The sequence below is a fragment of the Erpetoichthys calabaricus genome, chromosome 3, assembly GCF_900747795.2.
Source record: "Erpetoichthys calabaricus chromosome 3, fErpCal1.3, whole genome shotgun sequence".
In the NCBI taxonomy this organism is placed as follows: Eukaryota; Metazoa; Chordata; class Cladistia; order Polypteriformes; family Polypteridae; genus Erpetoichthys; species Erpetoichthys calabaricus.
This window is the reverse complement of record NC_041396.2, coordinates 123,461,248-123,486,912: the sequence shown is the minus strand read 5'-3', so window position 1 is coordinate 123,486,912 and position 25,665 is coordinate 123,461,248. Positions and strand designations below refer to the sequence as shown.

At 38.2% G+C, this 25,665-nt stretch overlaps 1 protein-coding gene across 2 annotated transcripts in view; it reads left to right on the top strand.

Moving 5' to 3' along the window:
- The window catches only part of parp1 (poly (ADP-ribose) polymerase 1), a 110,987-nt gene that overhangs the window by 41,273 nt on the left and 44,049 nt on the right, over positions 1–25,665 (top strand). The window contains exons 7-12 of one of the 2 annotated variants that reach the window (XM_051924250.1): positions 285–350; positions 757–889; positions 9,326–9,521; positions 22,130–22,258; positions 22,458–22,545; positions 24,093–24,211. In XM_051924250.1, the coding sequence (XP_051780210.1) occupies positions 285–350; positions 757–889; positions 9,326–9,521; positions 22,130–22,258; positions 22,458–22,545; positions 24,093–24,211 (731 nt within the window). Of the gene's footprint in view, positions 1–284; positions 351–756; positions 890–9,325; positions 9,522–22,129; positions 22,259–22,457; positions 22,546–24,088; positions 24,212–25,665 lie in introns of both variants that reach the window. The other variant, XM_051924251.1, reaches the window with a different exon arrangement.

Genomic DNA, 25,665 nt, shown 5'->3' with positions numbered 1-25,665 from the left:
TCATGATTTTGCGGTACTCATTGATAAATCCTTATTGTGTAAATAGTGGATACAGCTACAGTTGAATGCTGATAATCTGAGAAGATTAAATAATTTTAGTCAGTTAGAGTCAAGAAGCTGCATGTTGTAAAACATAATATGTATAAACTGAAAAACAACTTAACTTGCTTTTATTGGAGCCAAGATTTCTAAAGCAAGTAGTCATAATAATCAAAAATTTGTCCTAGCTTGTTACTAAAACAAATGTGATACGAAATTTGGTTAACATTTTTTTTTCCTTACAGGCTCCAGCAAATCAAAAAAAATGAAACTAACTTTAAAGGGAGGCGCTGCAGTGGATCCTGACTCTGGTAGTAACTCAATAATTATGAATGGATGTGTTGTGTAAATTGAAAAGGTGAAATGTTAATTATGAATTAATAAAGCAGATGTGCATTCTACAGTATCAGTTTCTGACATCTCACAACAGACTGAAAATAGCTACAAAATCTGTTTTCTTTTTTTTAGTGTTCTACATTTATTACAATTGTTTGAGAAAAAAAACAAAGCTTAATGGTTGCTGTCTTACCTTATACTTATTCACTTATTTTGAGTATCAAAACCACCTGCTTCTTAAGTGAATTAAATAGTAGAACTATGTTTTTATAACATATAATTGTAAGTGCTAGAAAATTTAGATTTTTTTCCCCGCTACTGTACAACACTTTAATTTGTCTAAATGTCAGTTTTCTTTTAAATCCACCCCCTTCTTTTTAGGACTAGAAAAGTGTGCCCATGTTCTTGATCAAAATGGAAAAATTTTCAGTGCCACTTTAGGACTAGTGGATATAAGCAGAGGAACTAATTCTTACTATAAGCTTCAACTCCTAGAAGATGATAGTAAAAAGAGGTAAGTATGCTTTTCCTTTGTTTTTTTACACAGATTTTTAATAGTTAAATCTTTTTATGTTGTCTGTTAATTCACACACTTACTCTTTGGAATACATGCTTATAATTTAACTACTGCATAATAAAATGTTAATTCAAAATTCTGACTTTACATGGATATGGTCCTAGAACTGATGTCTGCTTATTGAATACTGTATGTGGCTAAAAAGGCCACATTCATAGTTACATTGCCCAGATCTCAATATACTTGCAATGCAGTTTTGAAGGAAACCAGTGCTTTCATTGCTGAGTTACAGGGTTTACTTCTCCATTTATTCTACTCAATCTGAATTGAGGTTATTTTGGAAGAATTAAGTGAAAAGGACTGGTGAGCTTTGTTGTGCTGAATGGCTTGACACTAACACTTTTGACACTTTTAAAACCCGAGTAATCCTCTGGTCTAAACCTCATGCGAGACACGTCAATGGTTACCTGAGAAATGCTCGGGAATAATGCCTTTAGTACTGTTTTTACAGCCCAAGTGATGCTCGGTACTAACACTAAGGAGGTTAAAAATACAGTTAAACATTGGAAAAATCTATTTAATTGGGACCAAGGTTGACTAAGTTAATCATTTCTCTCTATTATATAAAAAAAATCTTGGGACGGGATTTTTTCAGAGAGTCGAGATGAGATATTTTCAGAGAGATAATTTCATGTCCTGCAAGACGACACTTTGTGCTAAAAGATGAAGTGAAAACCTAACCAGTCCAGAGGGTGCGGAAATAAAAGACAGACAGTAGAAGAAGAAAAGACAGAGTAGAAGACAAAGTAGAACGTCTTTAATGAAAGTACTAAAATTTGGAAGTCTCAAAAAAATGATAGTAAAGATCGCATTAGCGCTAACAAACGGAAATTATTACTCTGTGAAATAACGGAACAGTGAAAAGAGATTGAATATATGGACATAGGTGATATGACAGAAGTATTTAGATATTATTCGGCTTTAAACTTTAAGTTGGAGACTTGTAGATTGTCCTATTTGTGTTGCCATCAGGGAAAAGTAGTGTTTCTTCCCAATGAAGAGTATCCCAGAGAATTAAAAGATTTGGTGTTTGGTGAAAGTAAAATCCACATACGCGAACGGCAGAGACACAAAGTGGTTGGCGTGCCCACGGTCCACTCACTTCTCATTCGTGTGAATGCTATTGTCAGACAGAGTTCCTGCGCTCTTAGCTCCAAGCGAGGTCGGAAATAAAAGACAAAGAGTAGAAGACAACGTAGAATGCCATAAAGAGGTTCAAAAATGTTGGCGCAATACACATGCAGAGCAGGTTAGAGATTATGAAAGTACTAAAATTTGAAAGTCTCATAAAACTGATAGTAAAGATCGCGAAAGTGAAATCCACATATATGAGTGGCAGAGACACGAAGTGGCTGTTGCGTAGCACAGGCTGGAGGGTTGGCTAGCGAAGCAAGCAGGGGGTGAAGCCCCCTAGTAGTTTAGATAATCAAGAATACTAGAAAATATCTATCTTAATTTAAAATGTTGTTATGCCTACAATTTAATTATTGTACTTCAAGGTTATTACTATGGCACCATTGCTATGGTATTTTGAAATACGAAATATAAAAAATTCATTTATGAAATGGTTTGTAAATAATTACCAGAGTATTTTGAAGAAACAGGGCTAGGAAACAATCAGTTTTTTAAATTGTGATTAACCGCAGACATTGGTGATTAATCGTACAATTAATCGCAGACCTTGATGTGTAATCATGCAATCAGTCGCAGTCATGTTGTAATACCACTGAAAAAATGACTTAAAGGTTATTCTATAGTATAATCTATATCATAGTATTATATAGTATATGCAGTATAGAAATTTATTGCAAACAGAAAAATTAAATTGAAGTTAATAACTTGCAAATCCTCATTTTAATACATTTGGCTTCGTTAAAATAAAGCAACTTTACAATTTAAATAAATCTTAAATTAACATTAACTTATTTGACTAAGAATCTTATGTTCTTGTGCTGGACTATGACAAAACTGCCAAATCATTTTCAAACAAAAATATCCAAAATTTAAATTAATAGTTTACTGAAATACAGATAAAATTCTGTTACAACAAATATCTTTACAACAAAATGTTCATTACATGGGCGGCATGGTGGCGCAGTGGTAGCGCTGCTGCCCTCGCAGTTAGGAGACCCGGGTTCGCTTCCCGGGTCCACCCTGCGTGGAGTTTGCATGTTCTCCCCGTGTCTGCGTGGGTTTCCTCCGGGCGCTCCGGTTTCCTCCCACGGTCCAAAGACATGCAGGTTAGGTGGATTGGTGATTCTAAATTGGCCCTAGTGTGTGCTTGGTGTGTGGGTGTGTTTGTGTATGTCCTGCGGTGGGTTGGCACCCCTGCCCGGGATTGGTTCCCTGCCTTGTGCCCTGTGTTTGGCTGGGATTGGCTCCAGCAGACCCCCGTGACCCTGTGTTCGGATTCAGCTGGGTTGGAAAATGGATGGATGGATGTTCATTACATCAAAGTAATTTTATGGTCTCGATAGTTTTCCTATATGACACAAGTCTATAGAAATCTCGTTACTACAAAATACATTCAGCAGATACTTTCATTACAACGAAGTGCCCAAGAGACCATGAAATGCCTGAATGAATCATCCACAGAGTAGTTAGTTCTGTGGTCGCAACTCAGTTGTGCGCAACGATCCCCAAACCGAAACATTGTAAAGTTTTTTTTTTGTTTCTTCAAACTTTCCTCGTACTGTTTTTTTGCTGCTTGTTTTCGGTGGTTTTCAGCAATACCTTTTACTTATTGCTCGTCAACATTTGAAAAACATCCATTGGAATTTAACTCATTGTCACCCTCCTATAGAAATGACAGGCACGAATAAACGATAACAGTTCATATTAGAAAAAAAAAAAAATTTTGCGGCTCTTGATTCTGGCAAAAAGAAAAAAAGATGTTGTCAGTGAATTTGGAATTTCGCCATTGACATGGTCAACTTTCTTGCAACACCGAGCAAACAAATGATGAAAAATCTCGGGTTGCAAACCTGCTGCATTTGAAGACGTTGAAAAAGCTGTTTTTATGTGGTTCAGTGATGCTTGTTCAAGAAACATTCCTATTAATGTGGCACTCATTCAAGAAAATGACAACACGCCGAAGAGCTTCCCCAAGTGCAATCACCGCATCCGTGGAAGACAATTTATCCATTGCTGGGGCAACAGCAGGCTTACAGCTCTGCTGCGGCTCGCTACCGAAGCAAACAGAAAAGATCTTGATGGGTAATGCAAGGAACATTGTAAATGCAGGGAACAGTATTACTTGGCCACTAACCTGGCCACAACCCTACTGTGTCTGTGTATAGGAGATTGGCAGATCATGCTACAATAAAGTAACTGAGCTGTTCCTGTTTCAAGCTGAATAAAAGCTGGTTTTCCTAAAGTACTGAGACTCGGCCTTGTGTTTTGGGGTGAAAGACAGGGACTTACAGCATGACCATGATCTTTTATGATTTGCTTCTGTGGCGCCTCACTGCGCCGCTGTGAGCCTGCTGTTGCCCTGCCCTGGGCAAACAGTCTTCCACAGACTCGACAATCGCACTTTGGGATGCATTTCGGCGTGTCGCCCCATTTAGAGTGTGGGTGCTGGGATTGTTCCCAAAAGAGTTCAGAAACCTCACAATATGAAGAAGAAGAAAAGGATGATTCAGCTTCTGATTGATAACTGTGCTGATACAACATGCTTCCACATTTAGATAATGTTCACATTGAATTCCTCCCACCAAATTGCACAGCAGTGCTTCAGCCATTGGATTTGGGCATCATTCGCACCCTGAAAGTGTATTTTCGCAAAGAAATGCTGAGAAAAATTCTCATCAGAATGACTTGTAGATAGGAGAAGATTAAAATTAACTCGAAAGAAGCTATTGAAATGATTGCAAACGCCTGGATGCAAGTTAAAGAAAGCACTATAGTAACAAATATAGAATTTCATTACTACGAAATTTTCATTACAACAAAATATTTTTTAGGTCCCTGGCAGTTCCTTGTAATGGAATTTTACCTGTAGTCCACTTCCCTTAAAACAAAGCTATAACAAATCCACTACAATAGATCATCAATCAATTCAGCTGTAACAATTACACTTTCACAAATCAGAATTTGCCAAAAAATATAAACGTAAGTGATTTCTTGTTACTGTGCCAGTTGCTTACACAAACAAGTCTAACCGCAATTTGAGCAGAAAGTGTAGCCCTTTTTTTCTGTACAGTGTGACCGCACAGTAACTTAGCCTGCTCACACGGGGCAGATTAGGCCGGAGATTCTAAGTATATTTGTGCCAGATGTACTAAATTCTCAGAAGTACCTGAATGCTTTGCCTACCACTGAAATAGACAGCCCTCATTCTAAATAATGGGCTCTGCTTTGTAACAGTCCAAAGATGTGTTTGCATTTTTATCTGTGTCATCTTCTGAGTTAGACAAACAGACCAAGAGGGACCTTTTCCTTTTAGGTGATGACATATCTCCTGTCTGGGGAGTGGTATTTTGCAGTCTCTCCTTTACTCACCCAAACCTTCTCCCCCTCTGATTTGTGGGGCAATTCAGGTCTTTGAATCATGGGCCAAATGCTGCTGCTATCTGGTATGGGAACTATAATGTTTTTCGAACAGCAGCACAATGCAGTGGATAGTGAAAGCAGCTGAGAAGTTTATCGGTGCACCTGTACCTCCCCTGAAAGATGTTTACCAAACACTGCTGTAACAGAGCCAGTAATATTGTGAAAAGACCATTCTCTCCCGCTACGTAGACTCTTTTGTCTTCTGCCATTTGGCAAAAGATATTGAAGTTTTTTTCTCTGTTTCTGCAAGACTGCGAAAAAGTTTCATACCACAGGCCATCAGAATTCTGAATGCACAAAAATGTCTAGTGCCTGTTTAACCGGTGTAATTTCAGTGTACTACCCTATTTTATGCTTTACTTACAGGTGCTGGTCATAAAATTAGAATATCATGACAAAGTTGATTTATTTCAGTAATTCCATTCAAAAAGTGAAACTTGTATATTAGATTCATTCATTACACACAGACTGATGTATTTCAAATGTTTATTTCTTTTAATGTTGATGATTATAACTGACAACTAATGAAAGTCCCAAATTCAGTATTTCGGAAAAGTAGAATATTGTGAAAAGGTTCAATATTGAAGACACCTGGTGCCACACTCTAATCAGCTAATTAACTCAAAACACCTGCAAAAGCCTTTAAATGTTCTCTCAGTCTAGTTCTGTAGGCTACACAATCATGGGGAAGACTGCTGACTTGACAGTTGTCCAAAAGACGACCATTGACACCTTGCACAAGGAGGGCAAGACACAAAAGGTCATTGCTAAAGAGGCTGGCTGTTCACAGAGTTCTGTGTCCAAGCACATTAATAGAGAGGCGAAGGGAAGGACGAGATGTGGTAGAAAAAAGTGTACAAGCAATAGGGATAACCGCACCCTGGAGAAGATTGTGAAACAAAACCCATTCAAAAATGTGGGGGAGATTCACAAAGGGTGGACTGCAGCTGGAGTCAGTGCTTCAAGAACCACCACGCACAGACGTATGCAAGACATGGGTTTCAGCTGTCGCATTCCTTGTGTCAAGCCACTCTTGACAAGAGACAGCATCAGAAGCGTCTTGCCTTTGGACTGCTGCTGAGTGGTCCAAAGTTATGTTCTCTGATTAAAGTAAATTTTGCATTTCCTTTGGAAATCAAGGTCCCAGAGTCTGGAGGAAGAGAGGAGAGGCACAGAATCCACGTTGCGTGAGGTCCAGTGTAAAGTTTTCACACTCAGTTATTTGGGGTGCCATGTCATCTGCTGGTGTTGGTCCATTGTGTTTTCTGAGGTCCAAGGTCAACGCAGCCGTCTACCAGGAAGTTTTTAGAGCACTTCATGCTTCCTGCTGCTGACGAACTTTATGGAGATGCAGATTTCATTTTCCAACAGGACCTGGCACCTGCACACAGTGCCAAAGCTACCAGTACCTGGTTTAAGGACCATGGTATCTCTGTTCTTGATTGGCCAGCAAACTCGCCTGACCTTAACCCCATAGAAAATCTATGAGGTATTGTGAAGAGAAAGATGCAATACGCCAGACCCAACAATTCAGAAGAGCTGAAGGCCACTATCAGAGCAACATGGGCTCTCGTAACACCTGAGCAGTGCCACAGACTGATCGACTCCATGCCACGCCGCATTGCTGCAGTAATCCAGGCCAAAGGAGCCCAACTAAATATTGAGTGCTGTACCTGCTCATACTTTTCATGTTCATACCTTTCAGTTGGCCAACATTTCTAAAAATCCTTTTTTTGCATTGGTCTTAATTGATATTCTAATTTTCCGAGATACTGAATTTGGGACTTTCATTAGTTGTCAGTTATAATCATCAACATTAAAAGAAATAAACATTTGAAATACATCAGTCTGTGTGTAATGAATGAATCTAATATACAAGTTTCACTTTTTGAATGGAATTACTGAAATAAATCAACTTTGTCATGATATTCTAATTTTATGACCAGCACCTGTATTTATCAGTAATGAAAGCATATAACTCATATGATATGCATGCATACACGAGGATTTAAACTTTAGAACTGCTGAGAAAATTCTTAGATTTTTAAATAATTAATATCATAACAGTAACCATAACACTATTAAATTTGTCAGAAATGACATTCAGTATTTTTAAAAGATTTTTATGTCATAAAACTGTACTGTTCACAAGAGATGGCATGATAATTTCAAATGAAGTGGTAGTTCATTATTCATTGCATTCTTTGTAAGTCTTGCATCTTGCCATCATCAAAGCAACCTCACATCATGACATTTTCTTTTCCATACTTGACAGAAGGCATCAAGCAGTCCTCCAGCATCCTTTCCTTTGCTTAACATCGATACAGTGGACACTAGATAACAGCCTGAAAATGTTGATTTGCGGTCATATCTCCATAAAAATTACCACATCAGTCATCTCAAGCAGCAACAGCCAACAACCTTAGTGATTTCTTTGTTGTATTTTTAAATCAGTTCAATGGTAGATAGATACAAATGAAGTATAAATTCTTTCACAAACAAATTTCTGTGATTCCATACTTTTGAATGTTAGGGTGTACTGTACTAATAAAACTAGAAAAATGATTAAGTTATCATTAAGCATCTGAAATGTAATGGTATTTATTTTAGAAAATAGAACCTAAAATGTACGTGGAAACTGATAGCATTAATTGAAAGGTGACAAAAATTTGAAATTATTGTTTGTAAGGCTGTAGAGGTTTTTTAAGCATCTCAATTTTACAAATTCACCAACGGCCAGAATTGCTGAAGGACTTCTTTGATTGGTGATGGTCGCTCACAGGCATTCTTATTTCTGAACAGTTATGTAAACATTGACAATATAGAATTCTATCACATGAGTAAATCCTGAATGAAGGGCTCTTCTGTTTGTCTCATTTCTCACTGGTGCCTTCTTAGTTCAACTGCATTAGCTGGACTAGGGAATGAAGTGTCCAAATAACTTTTTTTACATTTGGCAGCACACTATTAACTCCATTGTCCCGAAGAGCACTTATGGTGGACCATTGTAAACTGTGCAACGCATGGCATTTGTACTTGGGTAATGAGGGTAATGAGTCTGACTGCAGCTGTCATGTTGCTTGCTTTGTCCTTACCTACAGTTGACACTTTGCTATGTATATCTCACAGCGATGTGATATCAATAAAATGTTTAGCACATTCCTCCACAAAATGTCTCTCCTCTGTAAGTGTCAACTCTTGTAAATTAAATGTCCACAAACTGCCTAAGTATTGCGCAGTTATACTGAGGTAGTTGTGGTTGCTAGATAACGTCCAGTAGTCACTTGTCAAGCCACTAACTTTGCATTTCCAGGTGATCCATCTTTATTGATTTTTGATGCTTAAGTAAATCCTCAATCTGCATAGCACATGTCCGACGTCTGAGTTTGCCAGTCTAATTGTGTCAAAAAAGCCTTCATCCTAAACCATACTTAAAGGTCTACAATCACAAGCAATCCATTTTGATATTGCATTTGTTAGCACATTCACTTAAGTATCATTTGTTCCTTAGAAAATGTAAAAGTAAGAGCTATGAAGCTGTAGATTACATTAATGTGGTTTGTTACCCAATTTCAAACAACGTGACCAATAGTCAGGGAGGAGTGCATGATTCAAAAAATAAAGTAATATATGTAAGATATTAAAAGATATTATTAAATAAATAGTAAAGATTAGTCCTACACATACTGGTTGTAATAGTTTCAAACCGCTAATTGAATTTTAATGAAAGTACCAGATATGCACCATATTTTCATTGTTATGTTTTAAAAAAATCTGTTTATATGTTTCATCTACTAATGTTATTGATATCTGTTTCAGGTATTGGGTGTTCAGATCATGGGGACGAGTTGGCACAACAATTGGTGGTAACAAACTAGATAAGTTTTCTGACAAGAACTCTGCTGTTGATGCATTTGTGTCCATTTATGAGGAGAAAACTGGAAATGCATGGCACTCAGCAAAGTTCACCAAGTATCCCAACAAGTTTTACCCATTGGAAATAGATTATGGTCAGGTAATTAAGCATATTAAATAAATACATGACACCTTTCAATATTTATATTGTTTGTTGTAATGATGCACCAGTTTACCTGTCAGCATATCAGATTCTGATGGTATTTGTTGAAAATATGTGTTTTGGAAAATTGGCAAGTAGTTTGCTGATCCCTAGCTGATTTTGTTTATATATATATATATATATATATATATAATATATATAGTCCTGCGGTGGGTTGGCAACCCTGCCCAGGATTGGTTCCCTGCCTTGTGCCCTGTGTTGGGCTGGGATTGGCTCCAGCAGACCCCCGTGACCCTGTGTTCGGATTCAGCGGGTTGGAAAATTGGATGGATGGATATTATATATATATATATAATATATATATATATATATATATATATATATATATATATATATATATATATATATATATAAGTAGGAAATGCATATGCGCAATGCATTTATAGGTCCCTGCTTCTACCAGTAAAGCGAATTAAACATTCTCTGTAGTGTTGAAATGCTTTAAAGTGTCTGAAGATCAGAAATATCCAACTTATGCCATTAAAAAGTCAGTTGTGATCAAATTAAACCAAAGACATTTGGCACTACTAACTGTACAGGTGCTGGTCCATAAAATTAGAATATCATGACAAAGTTGATTTATTTCAGTAATTCCATTCAAAAAGTGAAACTTGTATATAGATTCATTCATTACACACAGACTGATGTATTTCAATGTTTATTTCTTTTAATGTTGATGATTATAACTGACAACTAATGAAAGTCCCAAATCAGTATCTCGGAAAAGTAGAATATTGTGAAAAGGTTCAATATTGAAGACACCTGGTGCCACACTCTAATCAGCTAATTAACTCAAAACACCTGCAAAAGCCTTTAAATGTTCTCTCAGTCTAGTTCTGTAGGCTACACAATCATGGGGAAGACTGCTGACTTGACAGTTGTCCAAAAGACGACCATTGACACCTTGCACAAGGAGGGCAAGACACAAAAGGTCATTGCTAAAGAGGCTGGCTGTTCACAGAGCTCTGTGTCCAAGCACATTAATAGAGAGGCGAAGGGAAGGACAAGATGTGGTAGAAAAAAGTGTACAAGCAATAGGGATAACCGCACCCTGGAGAGGATTGTGAAACAAAACCCATTCAAAAATGTGGGGGAGATTCACAAAGAGTGGAGTGCAGCTGGAGTCAGTGCTTCAAGAACCAGCACGCACAGACGTATGCAAGACATGGGTTTCAGCTGTCGCATTCCTTGTGTCAAGCCACTCTTGAACAAGAGACAGCATCAGAAGCGTCTTGCCTTTGGACTGCTGCTGAGTGGTCCAAAGTTATGTTCTCTGATGAAAGTAAATTTTGCATTTCCTTTGTAAATCAAGGTCCCAGAGTCTGGAGGAAGAGAGGAGAGGCACAGTATCCACGTTGCGTGAGGTCCAGTGTAAAGTTCCACAGTCAGTGATGGTTTGGGGTGCCATGTCATCTGCTGGTGTTGGTCCATTGGTGTTTTCTGAGGTCCAAGGTCAACGCAGCCGTCTACCAGGAAGCTTTAGAGCACTTCATGCTTCCTGCTGCTGATGAACTTTATGGAGATGCAGATTTCATTTTCCAACAGGACCTAGCACCTGCACACAGTGCCAAAGCTACCAGTACCTGGTTTAAGGACCATGGTATCCCTGTTCTTGATTGGCCAGCAAACTCGCCTGACCTTAACCCCATAGAAAATCTATGGGGTATTGTGAAGAGGAAGATGCAATACGCCAGATCCAACAATTCAGAAGAGCTGAAGGCCGCTATCAGAGCAACATGGGCTCTCATAACACCTGAGCAGTGCCACAGACTGATCGACTCCATGCCACGCTGCATTGCTGCAGTAATCAGGCCAAAGGAGCCCCAACTAAATATTGAGTGCTGTACATGCTCATACTTTTCATGTTCATACCTTTCAGTTGGCCAACATTTCTAAAAATCCTTTTTTTGCATTGGTCTTAATTGATATTCTAATTTTCCGAGATACTGAATTTGGGACTTTCATTAGTTGTCAGTTATAATCATCACATTAAAAGAAATAAACATTTGAAATACATCAGTCTGTGGTGTAATGAATGAATCTAATATACAAGTTTCACTTTTTGAATGGAATTACTGAAATAAATCAACTTTGTCATGATATTCTAATTTTATGACCAGCACATGTATTTGTTGACTTTTACATTATTAATGGGGCTTAACGTGTACAAATTTCTAGTAGATTAAAAGAGAATTTATATAAGATAAATGCTGGTAATATGATAAATGAGTCTATGGTTCACTATTTAATTACAAATAAAAACAAAATCGCAAAAGTTTTTCTGCTGTCTCATCAAAAGGTAGAATAACTGTGTCTAGAGCGCTTTAGACCACATAAAAAAATTCTTAAAATACATTATCAAACCTATCAGAAACGATCAAAAGTAATGCAGACATTGTGAAAACAGTTGAAAACAACACACTGACCCGGTCAGGGATTTCAACAACTACTGATGCTTTTAGTAGTAAATGGCAGTGCTTATCATTGCACATGGTTGAGAATGTACAGTCATGTGACAAAAGTTAGTACACACTGTGGAATTCGTTGACTTTTTCAACATATTTGAACAAGCAAACATTAGATCTTCATTCAAACAGTGCCTACATTTAAGGTGGTATACTTGAACAAATGACACATAAAATTGGCATGATATATTCATTCTCATAATCTAGTAATTAACTAAAATGCAGATTTGTCATGTGGGAAAAGTAAGTACACCCCTGCAATTTATTACCACTTCAAATCCATAAAATTAGAATCAGGTGTTTCTGACTAGGTGCCAATGATTAGAAATTCCTTCCTTAGTGAGTGTGCATGTGGAACCTGTCTTATTTAAACCTTATTTAAAATATCTGGGGTCTGATGATCTCTTTGCTATTGACATGTATGATGTTATTATACCAAGATCAAAATAGCTATCTAGGGCTTTCAAAGGGAAAGCTGTTGTATGCCTATGAGTCTGAAAAGGATTTAAAAGATCACCAGATTATTTGAAATCCATTCATTCTGCCGTAAGGTAAAGTTCTCAACAAGTGCCATGAATTTCAAACGACTGCTAAATTGTCCCGGACTGGCTGGCCAAATTCAACTCAAGAGCTGACCATTTGATACTAAAGTCTTCAAGAACTCCAGAGCACTACCAGACCCACCAAGGAATGGCTCAAACAAAAAGAATGTTTATGATCTGGCCTAGTCAGATCCATTATTTAAATTTCATTGAAATGTTGTTCTTTCCTTAGGATTGTGTTGTATGCATTGTACTTCCTGGTGAGCACTCATTGGTTGTATGTGCTTGTACACACACTAGACTGCCCCCTGATTAAAGACACTCACACTGACTTTTCTGTAGCCAAGCATCAAAGACCTGAAATGCATGCACACTGCCAGTGGAGTGACATGCTTTTGTTTCAGCTGATTGAAAGTTAGACGTGCATTTTAGAGCATCTGCAGTAGTGATGTGTCGTTCGCGAACGAGCCGGCTCTAAGAGCCGATGCTTTGAAGCGAACGAGAGGAGCCGATGCCCGTCGAGCAGAGCCGAAGCCTTGAGCGGCTCCTGCTCAGCTCTGCTGAAAATCCATTTGGCAGGGGCGGGACTTTACTAATATGGGCACACAGAACATTGGCTCATAATGCCGGCTCGTTCACGAACAACACATCGGACTAGGATCGTACCATTATGTGAAAGAAGGAAGGGGGGCAGACGCTCCGAAGACAGCGAGTGTTGGTACAGGCCAGGTACACAGAGTGACAGACGAGGAGCCAGATTTAAATGCAAGCGCATCGTGAAGAAGAAAAAAGAGTGAAGAAATGAGTGAAAGACGAAAAAGAAGCAGCATCTGGCTGCATTTCAGTGATAGTTGGAGACTGTAAAGCTAAGTTCAGAATTTGTAATATGAAAATATCCGTTAGAGCAGTGTCAACAACAAACCTGCACAGACATATAAGAACCATCCACCCATCCGTGCAACTGGAGGAGAGCATGCCCTCTCTCCTGCCATCCACTGACCCTGGAAAAGAGCCAAGTACTTCTGCTGCAGCATCCACTGTCTTACCGAAAACTGCAGGTATAACATGGTCTTCAGTTCAAACCAAAATAAGCACATTTATTCCAAGAACAAATGACGCCAAACAAACAAATAAGTGTCGATGAGGGAGCTGGCTAAAATGATAGCTAGTGACTTTCAACCATTTTCCATTGTGGAGGACAGAGGATTTACAACTTTTGTATAGGCCTTAAACCCCATGTATATTCTCCCTAGCAGATAAACTTTGTCCCAAACAATTATTCCATAACTATATATCTGAGGATGGAGTACAACACTGTGCTTTCAGAAACCACTGCTCTGGAAAAAAGGTAGCATTTAATGACAACAGAGCTGTGGATGAGGCATTTCAAAGAATAAGTGCAGCAGCAGCAAGATGCAACCCCAGCAGCCTGTCTGCTCCTCCATCAGAGGGCCAAGAGGAAGAAATTGGAGCAGAGGTGTGTTCACAGGAACCACAAGCTTCTGCTGTGTGGAGGCTCTTTGACGAAAGAGCAACAGGAGACACTGCAAGGAGAAATCCCACAGCTGATGCTATGCTGGAGTTGAGGTCCTATCTTGAGGAGCCCCTCATCCAAAGAGCTGAAGACCCACTGAGCTGGTGGGAGGCCAAGGCTGCAGTCTACCCATGCCTGGTTAAGGTAATGGTAGGAAGACTTTGCATTGTCGCTACATCGGTCCCCTGAGAAAGTCTTCTCAAAAACAGGACAAATAATCACGGAGAGGAGAAATCGCATCAGCCCATCTAAGCTGAGGCATCTGGCATTTCTGAATGCTAACCTGGCCTAAAAACTTTTATTCAAAGAGTCATAGTGTTGTGTTGTTGTTGTTGAGTTTGGCCTTTATTTAATTTGTTTGCTGTGGTTTTGTGTTAAGTTGTTCATTTAAAGCTTTTATTAAAATGTTAAACAATAGTAACTGTATTTTTTGTAAATGAAAAAATACATAAAATACGTAATGTCTGAAAACAATGAATTAGAAATTACTTATACACAAACCATTCATAATTGCTTAATTAGGCTAAAATATAAGCATCCAAGTGATACTAAATGAAGAGCCATTCGGGAGCCGTAAGAGCTGGCTCTTAAAGGGAGCCGATCCAAAAGAGCCGCAAACTAATCTGCAGCAGTTTGAATGGTCAAGTAACTTCTACCATATATGAAATTTATTTATATAAATATATACAAATATAAAAGACAAAATTTATTGTCAAGAGGTTCAGAAACGTTGGTGCGATACACATGCAGAGCAGGTTAGACATAATGAAGTACTTGGGTCACAGATTTGCGCGAAACACAGGAGGTTGTAGAGAGACAGGAACGTTATTCAAACACTGCAAACAAACATTTGTCTCTTTTTCAAAAGTTTAAACTGTGCTCCATGACAAGACAGAGATGACAGTTCCGTCTCACAATTAAAAGAATGCAAACATATCTTCCTCTTCAAAGGAGTGAAGCAAACAAATTAATATGTCTGTTTGGCTTTTAAGTATGCGAAGCACCGCGGCACAAAGCTGTTGAGGCGGCAGCTCACACCCCTCCGTCAGGAGCAGACAAAGAGAGAGAGAGGGAGAGTTTGTTTTTCAGTCAAAAATCAATACGTGCCCTTCGAGTTTTAAGTATGCGAAGCACTGTGCAGCATGTCTTTTCAGGAATCAGCTTTACAAAAGATAGCAACGTGAAGATAATTTTCAGCATTTTTAGACGAGCGTCGTATCGTCTAGGTGTGCAAACAGCCCCCTGCTCACACCCCATACGTCAGGATCACAGATAGTCAGCGCAAGAGAGAGAGAACAGTAAGCCGGGTAGCTTCTCAGCCATCTGCCAATAGCGTCCCTTGTATGAAATCAACTGGGCAAACCAACTGAGGAAGCATGTACCAGAAATTAAAAGACCCATTGTCCGCAGAAATCCGCGATATATATTTAAATATGCTTACATATAAAATCACAATTTAAATGACCGCTACGCGCTCGTGTTGACTCGGCGACGCCCAGAGCAACCGCTCCAACCGCGCCATGCGGGGAGTGAGAGAGACGGCAATATCTCACACTCTCTCCTTCCTTAAAGAAATTAAATGGGCGCGAGTGAGACCACTGACTCCCTCCCTTCTATTAGTTATAGGTTATAGTACGTTCGGCTTATCCATGAGTCCGGCTTATCTATGATACGATTTTATTTTAAAAATTCGTATGATTTTTGGTCTCCGGCTAATACATGAGTCCGGCTTATAGACAAGAACTTAGGGTACTAAAATTAAAAGTCTCAAAAAAATGATAGTAAAGATCGCATTAGCGCAAACAGAAGTTATTACTCAGTGAAATAATGGAACAGCGAGAAGAGATTGAATATATGGACATAGGTGATATGACAGAAGTATGTAGATACTGTTCGGATTTAAACTTTAAGTTGGAGACTTGTATATCGTCTAATTCGTGTTGCCATCAGGGAAAAGTAGTGTTTCTTCCCAATGGTGTATATGCAAGAATTAAGATTTGTTGTTTGGTGAAAGTGAAATCCACATGCGCTCGTGACAGAGAGACAAAGTGGTTGGCATGTAGCACAGGCCGGGGGGTTGGCGAGCAAAGCCCCCTAGTATATATATATGTGTGTGTGTGTGTATATATAATTATATATATATGTATGTATGTACAGGGGCAAAAAAGTATTAGTCAGCCACCAATTGTGCAAGTTCTCCCATTTAAAAAGATGAGAGAGGCCTGTAATTTTCATTATAGGTATACCTCAACTATGAGAGACAAAATGAGAAAAAAAAAAATCCAGAAAATCACATTGTCTGATTTTTTGAAGAATTTATTTGCAAAATTATGGTGGAAAAAAAGTATTTGGTCAATAACAAAAGTTCATCTCAATATTTTGTTATATACCCTTTGTTGGCAATGACAGAGGTCAACGTTTTCTGTAAGTCTTCACAAGGTTTTTCACACACTGTTGCTGGTTTTTTGGCCCATTCCTCCATGCAGATTTCCCCTAGAGCAGTGATGTTTTTGGGGCTGTCGCTGGGCAACACGGACTTTCAACTCCCTCCAAAAATTTTCTATGGGGTTGAGATCTGGAGACTGGCTAGGCCACTCCAGGACCTTGAAATGCTTCTTACGAAGCCACTCCTTCGTTACCCGTGCGGTTGTTTGGGATCATTGTCATGCTGAAAGACCCAGCCACGTTTCATCTTCAATGCCGTTGCTGATGGAAGGAGGTTTCACTCAAATCTGACGATACATGGCCCCATTCATTCTTTCTTTATACGGATCAGTCGTCCTGGTCCCTTTGCAGAAAAACAGCCCCAAAGCATGATGTTCCCACCCCCATGCTTTACAGTAGGTATGGTGTTCTTTGGATGCAACTCAGCATTCTTTCTCCTCAAACAGTTTTTACCAAAAAGTTTTATTTTGGTTTCATCTGACCATATGACATTCTCCCAATCCTCTTCTGGATCATCATAATGCTCTCTAGCAAACTTCAGATGGGCCTGCACATGTACTGGCTTAAGCAGGGGGACACGTCTGGCACTGCAGGATTTGAGTCCCTGGCGGCATAGTGTGTTACTGATGGTAGCCTTTGTTACTTTGGTCCCAGCTCTCTGCAGGTCATTCATTAGGTCCCCCCATGTGGTTCTGGGATTTTTGCTTACCGTTCTTGTAATCACTTTGACCCCACGGGGTGAGATCTTGCGTGGAGCCTCAGATCGAGGGAGATTATCAGTGGTCTTGTATGTCTACCATTTTGTAATAATTGCTCCCACAGTTGATTTCTTCACACCAAGCTGCTTACCTATTGCAGATTCAGTCTTCCCAGCCTGGTGCAGGTCTACAATTTTGTTTCTGGTGTCCTTTGACAGCTCTTTGGTCTTGGCCATAGTGGAGTTTGAAGTGTGACTGTTTGAGGTTGTGGACAGGTGTCTTTTATATTGATAAAGAGTTCAAACAGGTGCCATTAATACAGGTAACGAGTGGAGGACAGAGGAGCCTCTTACAAAAGAAGTTACAGGTCTGTGAGAGCCAGAAATCTTGCTTGTTTGTAGGTGACCAAATACTTAATTTCCACTATAATTTGCAAATAAATTCTTCAAAAATCAGACAATGTCATTTTCTGGATTTTTTTTCTCATTTTGTCTCTCATAGTTGAGGTATACCTATGATGAAAATTACAGGCCTCTCTCATCTTTTTAAGTGGGAGAACTTGCACAATTGGTGGCTGACTAAATACTTTTTTGCCCCACTGTGTGTGTATTATATTATATATATATATATATATTTATATATATACTATATATATAATATAAAATATACACACAGGTCCATAAATATTTGGACAGAGACAACTTTTTTGTAATTTTGGCTCTCTACATTACCACAATGAATTTTAAATGAAACAACTCAGATGCAGTTGAAGTGCAGACTTTCAGCTTTAATTCATTGGGGTGAACAACCGATTACATAAATGTGAGGCAACTAAAGCATTTTTTTAACACAGTCCCTTTAATCCAGGGGCTCAAAAGTAATTGGACAAATTAAATAACTGGAAATAAAATGTTCATTTCTAATACTTGGTTAAAAACCCTGAAGTCTTGAACTTATGGACATCACCAGATGCTAGGTTTCCTCGTTTTTAATGCTCTGCCAGGCCTTTACTGCAGCAGCTTTCAGTTGCTGTTTGTTTGTGGGCCTTTCTGTCTGAAGTTTAGTCTTCAACAAGTGAAATGCATGCTCAATTGGGTTAAGATCAGGGGCCTCATGTATAAACGGTGCGTACAAACCTTTCCACGCTCAAATCGCGATGTATAAAACCTAAACTTGGCGTAAAGCCACGCACATTTCCATGGTAACTCATACCTTGGCGTACGCAATTTTCTCCGCTCGGTTTTGCAGACTGGCGGCACCCAGCGTCAAAGCAGGTGCTACTGTTCCTGTGTGATCACCCTTTCTTAGATCCACATCCACGCGGCGGCTTTATCAAATACACTGAAATTAACCGCATATCATTCATAAATTTAATGCATCTGATTGTAATTAACCTGTAACAATATAATGGTCCACAGAATGGTCAAACTACTGTTCCTGTGTGCTCATCCTTTCTTTCTTAGCTCCACATTCCTGACATAGCTTTATAAATACACTGAAATTAACTGCATATTGTTTATTAGTGTAATGCATCTGATCGTAATTAACCTGTAGCAATATAATGGGCCAAGGAATAGCCATAGTATTCCAAATACCATAACTGCTTTAGCGTTGTTACGCTCACTGCATCTTGTTCTTCTTTTTGCTGCTCCCGTTAAGGGTTGCCACTGTGGATCATCTTTTTCCATATTACTCTCACTGCACCACTCGGAGTACTTTATATCACTGTATCTGAGTGTGAATCACAGCAGCAGATGATCGGAAAGAGAATTATCGGTATACAGTTTCAAGTACACACTACCTCAACCACGGCAAAAAGTGTCAAAGCCTTTCCTGTACGGACCTCGCCGTTTCAGAAACAGTTTCATCCCAAGAACTATAAACGCACTCATCAGTCCATCAAGTGCTCCTTGTAGAACTGTTTGTACTTATAAGTACAATCACCTCACTGTAATCTTACACTACAGTTATAATATTGCACAACCTGCACTACTTTATAAAGCGCGTATGATGACAATATCATTTTTAAGATGAAATGCAGCAAAATATGTTGCTTATAGTATACAGATAAAACTTTAACTTCATTTAAATAATCTGTATTGTTAATAATTAAACATGTGAGGACACGGTGCCGCAGCGTATAGCTAGTTCAAGGATAGCTCCCGCCTTGCGCTGTATTCTTGCTGGTGCTGACACGACACTGGAAGGATAGACGAATAGAATAATTAAACATGTACTACGAAGATATTTCAATGTTCCTTAAAAGTTTTTGAAGAATCGGCGTTCTAAGCTTACTAATTGCTTAACGTCTATTACAGAGCTGATTGTGTGGCGATTGGAGAAAGAAAAGTATGGACAGGAATTGGAGGTTAGTACGTTTGAAAGAGACAGTACTTCTGTAATAAATTATTTCATCGAAGGTCGCACATGGCGCAGCAAGCCTCTTGCGTGAGATATGAACAATCACTGCGCCACCGTGTTCCCATGTTTAATAACATGCTTTCATTCCTATCATCATGAAAATGATATCATGTATACATCTCAGTATTTTAATTATTCAGAGAGCTGTAATATCTCGAATGTAATGCATACTGTGTCCTGTCGGAGAAAGAGAAAGAACGAAAGCACGTAGTGATTCACACACAGAGCACATAGAAGATCAAACACAGAACAAAGCATTTAACATGCTACTTGAGAAACTAGTAAAATAAACGATTTTAAGATGAAGTTTATGATGTTCTACTTTAATGGCAAAATAAACTACGTGATTAAAGTGGAAATTTCGAGATTAAAAGTTGACATTTCGTGCTTTTTTCCCACTGTGTGCCTATGTTTTTTGTTTGTACCCTAATACGCTTTCATATGACACTCAGACCGGTGGGCTACGATTTGCCTTTTCACGGCGACTTTTGATATGTGATTTCTTTTTTATTTCGGGCACTGTGCGACTTTGTGAATTTGATCTTTCGAGTTTTTCCGACACTCTGTCACTCGATCAACTTTCTTTTGTTGCTTATATCACTGTTTAAACCAACAAACAGTACGTTTTTCCTTTGCCTCCACTTGGTATTCGCTGAAAATCTTATATTTTCCCCTGTTTTTTTCCCATTGTCTTTTCACAGAAGGCTATTTATATTGATTTGCATATTCAAAGAGGCGTAATTCTGGGAGGGAGTTGGGGCGGGACAGAAGGCGCGTGCACGTGCGTTACTTTTCACGCTGATCGGGATTTATGTAGTGGAAGAACATGAAAGTATGCGTGCGCACAGATTCCTGCATCTGGATTTTTCTGTGCGTACGCACATTCCCGCTTTTGTGCTTACGCCATGTTATAGTGTGAGTTCTACGCACGGCGTTATACATGAGGCCCCAGGTGACTGACTTGGCCATTCAAGAATTTTCCACTTCTTTGCTTTAATAAACTCCTGGGTTGCTTTGGCTTTATGTTTGGGCGGCATTTCCTGATACAGATGGACAATGACCCAAATCAATTTGACTGCATTTAGCTGGATTTGAGCAGACAGTATGTCTCTGAACACCTCAGAATTTATTCGGCTGCTTCTGTCCTGTGTCACATCATCAGTAAACACTAGTGTCCCAGTGCCACTGGCAGCCATGCACGCCCAAGCCATCATACTGCCTCCACCGTGTTTTACAGATGATGTGGTATGCTTTGGATAATGAGCTGTTCCACGCCTTCTCCATACTTTTTTCTTGCCATCATTCTGGTAGATGTTGATCTTGGTTTCATCTGTCCAAAGAATGTTTTTCTAGAACTGTGCTGGCTTTTTTAGATGTTCTTTAGCAAAGTCCAATGTAGCCTTACTATTCTTGAGGCTTATGAGTGGCTTGCACCTTGCAGTGCACCCTCTGTATTTACTTTCATGCAGTCTTCTCTTTATGGTAGACTTGGATATCGATACGCCTATGCCCTGGAGAGTGTTGTTCACTTGGTTGGCTGCTGTGAAGGGGTTTCTCTTCACCATGGAAATGATTCTGCGATCATCCACCATTGTTGTCTTCCGTGGATGTCCAGGTCTTTTTGCGTCGCTGAGTTCACTAGTGCTTCCTTTCTTTCTCAGGACGTACCAAACTGTAGATTTTGCCACTTGTAATATTGTAGCAATTTCTTGGATGGGTTTTTTCTGTTTTTGTTGCTTAAGGATGGCTTCTTTCACCTGCATGGAGAGCTCCTTTGACCGCATGTTGTCTGTTCACAGCAAAATCTTCCACATGGAAGCACCACACCTCAAATCAACTCCAGGACTTTTATCTGCTTAATTGAAAATGACATAACGACGGACTTGCCCACACCTGCCCAAGAAATAGCCTTTGAGTCAATTGTCCAATTACTTTTGAGCCCCTGAAATGAAGGGACTGTGTTAAAAAAATGCTTTAGTTGCCTCACATTTTTATGCAATCGTTTTGTTCACCCCACTGAATTAAAGCTGAAAGTCTGCACTTCAACTGCATCTGAGTTGTTTCATTTAAAATTCATTGTGGTAATGTACAGAACCAAAATTAGAAAAAAGTTGTCTCTGTCCAAATATTTATGGACCTAACTGTATGTATACCAGGTTGGTCCAGATCTAATTATGCAACTGTTCGACTGACAACCGTCTCCCCTCCATTTTGGAATGCAGGTCAGGTACTGCCATCTATCGGCAACAAATAGAATTTTAAGTGAAATCTCTCTGTGCAGGGCAGGAGCTGTGAATTCTCTATGTAATAAACTTGTAAGTTATAGCGTAATGAAAATTGCATAATTAGATCTGGACCACCCTATATATATAGGACCTTGTATGTAATATGAACTTTTTACATTTTTAACTACCCAGTTTACTTTTGCTTTGTTTAATAGGATGAAGAAGCAGTGAGGAAATTAACAGCTAGTGCTGGAACTAAATCTGTTCTTGCAAAACCTGTTCAAGATCTCATTAAAATGATATTTGATGTGGAGAGTATGAAGAAAGCTATGGTGGAGTTTGAGGTATTTGGTATTTTTGAGGTATTTTTTTTTATTTTTGATAATACTTTTAGTCACAAAGAAATATCCTAGATATGTGTAACACTCTTTTGACTATTGATCAAAATGTTAATATTCATCTGTATTAATTATGTTTAAAGTATTTTTACAGTGAAATGTTGTAAGTGCAAGTCATTTTTTTTTGTTTTTGGCCTTCAAACAGATTGATCTCCATAAGATGCCTTTGGGAAAGCTTAGTAAGAGGCAAATCCAGAGTGCATATTCTATCCTTAATGAAGTTCAACAGGCAAGTGTCAATTTTTAATATTTTATTTATTTATAGTGCACTTTCAGTCCTTCTTGCAAATAAACCAATAACCAAAGCTTAATCTAGTCTATATTATGAACATACTTTCCACCTGTTAAGATATCTAGCTGCAGTGTTATGTACATAATTGTACATGAGACAATTTGCTCTTTGTATACCAATTATTATTATAAGCAGATGTGTTTTATTGGATGTTGTCTCCTGTCAATAGCTGTTTATTCCATGATCACCCATGCTGTGTTTCCTAACCTTTTTTCTGTGGTGGCACATGGCACACTTTTTGTAACCAAAAACATTCCAAGGAACAGCACTCTTTTACTAATCACAGCCACATTATATCTCATACACATGCACTCACAGACACGGCACATAGTGATTACTTTGGTGGCATCTCCCAGCTGTTTCCTCATATTTCCCGCAACTCTTATGCATACTCTCCACGAGTCCTGCTACTCTCTGGCTACCACACACCCAGGCAGATAGACTGTAGCAGCCAGGAGACTCATCTGAAGTGCTGTGTCTGCAGTATTGCGATCACAGATTTGCTTTTATGCTTTCTCAAAGATGTCCTGTCCTCCTGACATAGGTCTCCACCATCTGTAAAGCTTGTTCCTCTCAAGTTCAGACTATTTTTTCCATCACATGCCTGTGTAGCTCTCATGGTGCACCACTGTGCCATGGCAAACTGGTTGAAAAACACTGCTATAAAGTAAGGCCCAAATAATTAGATCATAAGTCTCCTAACTTCTTAAAATCCCTTTTTTATATGTTTGAGCTAATTAAACAATTGCAGACTTTCAAGAAAGTACAAAAATATAATAAAATTATTTAACAAATTCTAAAAAGAAGCTGCCTGTGGCTGAACAAATTTATTTTATAGTTGCATATATATTTTATGTTAAATAGCAGTCTTTTTAAAGTCTGCTTGTATGTGCATTCAAAAACAATAATCTTCACTTACATATGTAATTGAATTTACCATGTTGTTTTCCCAAATCTCTTTGTATCTTAATTAAATTTGTCATCTTCTCAATTTTGTCCACTAACACTTGATTTAAAAATTCCCAAGGTTCACTTATGGAAAGAAAAGTTCTGGTTGACAAACTAATTTTTATTAACCACATTATGTATCATTCTCAGATTTGTTTAAACCAGTTTTGAGCCACAAGGGAAACAAAGCCTATCACTGAAGCATTAGCTAGTCCTGGACAAACAGACACACACTCAACTTACACTGTACTAGTTTAGAATTGCCATTTAACATAGTGTGTGCCATTTTGCTGTGGGATGTAACCCAGAGTACTGTACACTGTATTAATCCCTTCTCACACACATGAAAGAATGTGCCTGAAAACAGGATTCAAACCCAGGGGTTGTGCTACATCTTTGAGATTAAATTTTAAATTTTATTTCTGTTAAGAATAATTCCTTAGATTAAATTGAGAGATTATTGTTGTGTTTTTGAAAACCCTATACAGACAAGAAAATATAAAGTGTTTTTTTTTTTTTATTAAATAATCATCCAGACAGTTTCTACTGGAGGCACAGAGTCACAAGTACTGGATTTATCTAATCGGTTCTATACCCTGATTCCCCATGACTTTGGTATGAAGAAGCCTCCACTTCTAAATAATTTGGATTATATTCAGGTATGTCCATCATATTGTATACGTGCCTTTTTTAGATGCAGGAATAAATTATTCTAATATATGAGAAAAGTAGTCACATTGTGCATGCCACAGCATTTGGTAAATATTGAAATATAAACACAGCATACATACATACATACATACATACATACATACATACATACATACATACATACATACAGCATATACATACACAGCTTGTAGGTGTCCCAATGTGATGTATTTCATTCCTGTATGTGCTTTACTCCAGGTCAGAAAAAAGCTTTTAAACAAAGCAACATGAAGACATTTTAAATTTTCTTCCTTTTAGTCATTCTGGTGTGTGTTCAGACCATAGTGTTTTATATTTATTTATCTATTTATGCATTTTATTTTTTACAGCGCTTCTGTAAAAAGACAAATTTTCCTCTGGGGACAAATACAGTTCTTAGTTCTAAAGTTTAATCAATTGTTTCTTAACCTGAGGGTTTGAAGTGAGAAGATATGTACTGGATGTGATGTTGCTGTGAGAAGGTGTTCTAAAATGAGTGGAATTGTCTGGTTGATTTGAACGTTTTAAGCTGAAATTTCTGGAGCCTATTATTATACATTGCTGGAGAAGCAAAGGGATGTGTATTAACTTTTTTTTTTTTAGTTTTGTCTTACAAATTGGAATACATGTACACCCATATGCAGTAAGTGCAGTATGGTATTCTAGCAGTGAGTGGATTTATGAGATTTTATTGAAATGAGAACAAAAAGCTATAATCAGTCTTGACCACTGAGATTTGCATTTGATATTTTCATTATCAGTAGTTAACTGGTCAGTGAACTTCTAGTCTTTGGTTGTGCCGTACAGTATTTATTTATTTATTTATTTAAAAAAAAACAATTTTGAAGGCATTAAACGAAAGTACATTTTCTGCGTTATGACAGTAATAGAATCCTTTTCTAACCAAACCATTTATAATCTTGAGGCTCAATTTACAGTTAATCTATTTCTTTATTTGATGCTGCCCTAGTACATAACAGTATTCCAGCAAATTTTGAAACTCACATGCTAGTCTAGTGGAACAGTGTTATTCTTTATTGTTTAAAGTCATAGCACTCTATTTTATAACTTTGTTAGGAGTATGCTACTTTACCTTGGATTACAATCACTAAATTCATCAACATTGATGCTTGCCTTTTGTAGATACGATTTGCTTACTAAATAGGATGGTTTACACAGTCAGTTTTAAAAGAGTCAAGGTTAATGTTTTTTCCTGCTGTCCTTCCTGAAAATAATATGGCCCAACTGTCCGTACTTACCTTAGGGGGAACAGGTTGGCTACAGACTTTTATTTTATTGTAGGTCTTATTGTTAATTGAATTATTTTGTTTGAAAACTTGCTGTATCTCAGTCTTTAAAAATTAATAATAGGAATTTCAGTGCAGTTGAATTTCTGTGTTTTTTTTTTGTTTCATTTGAATTG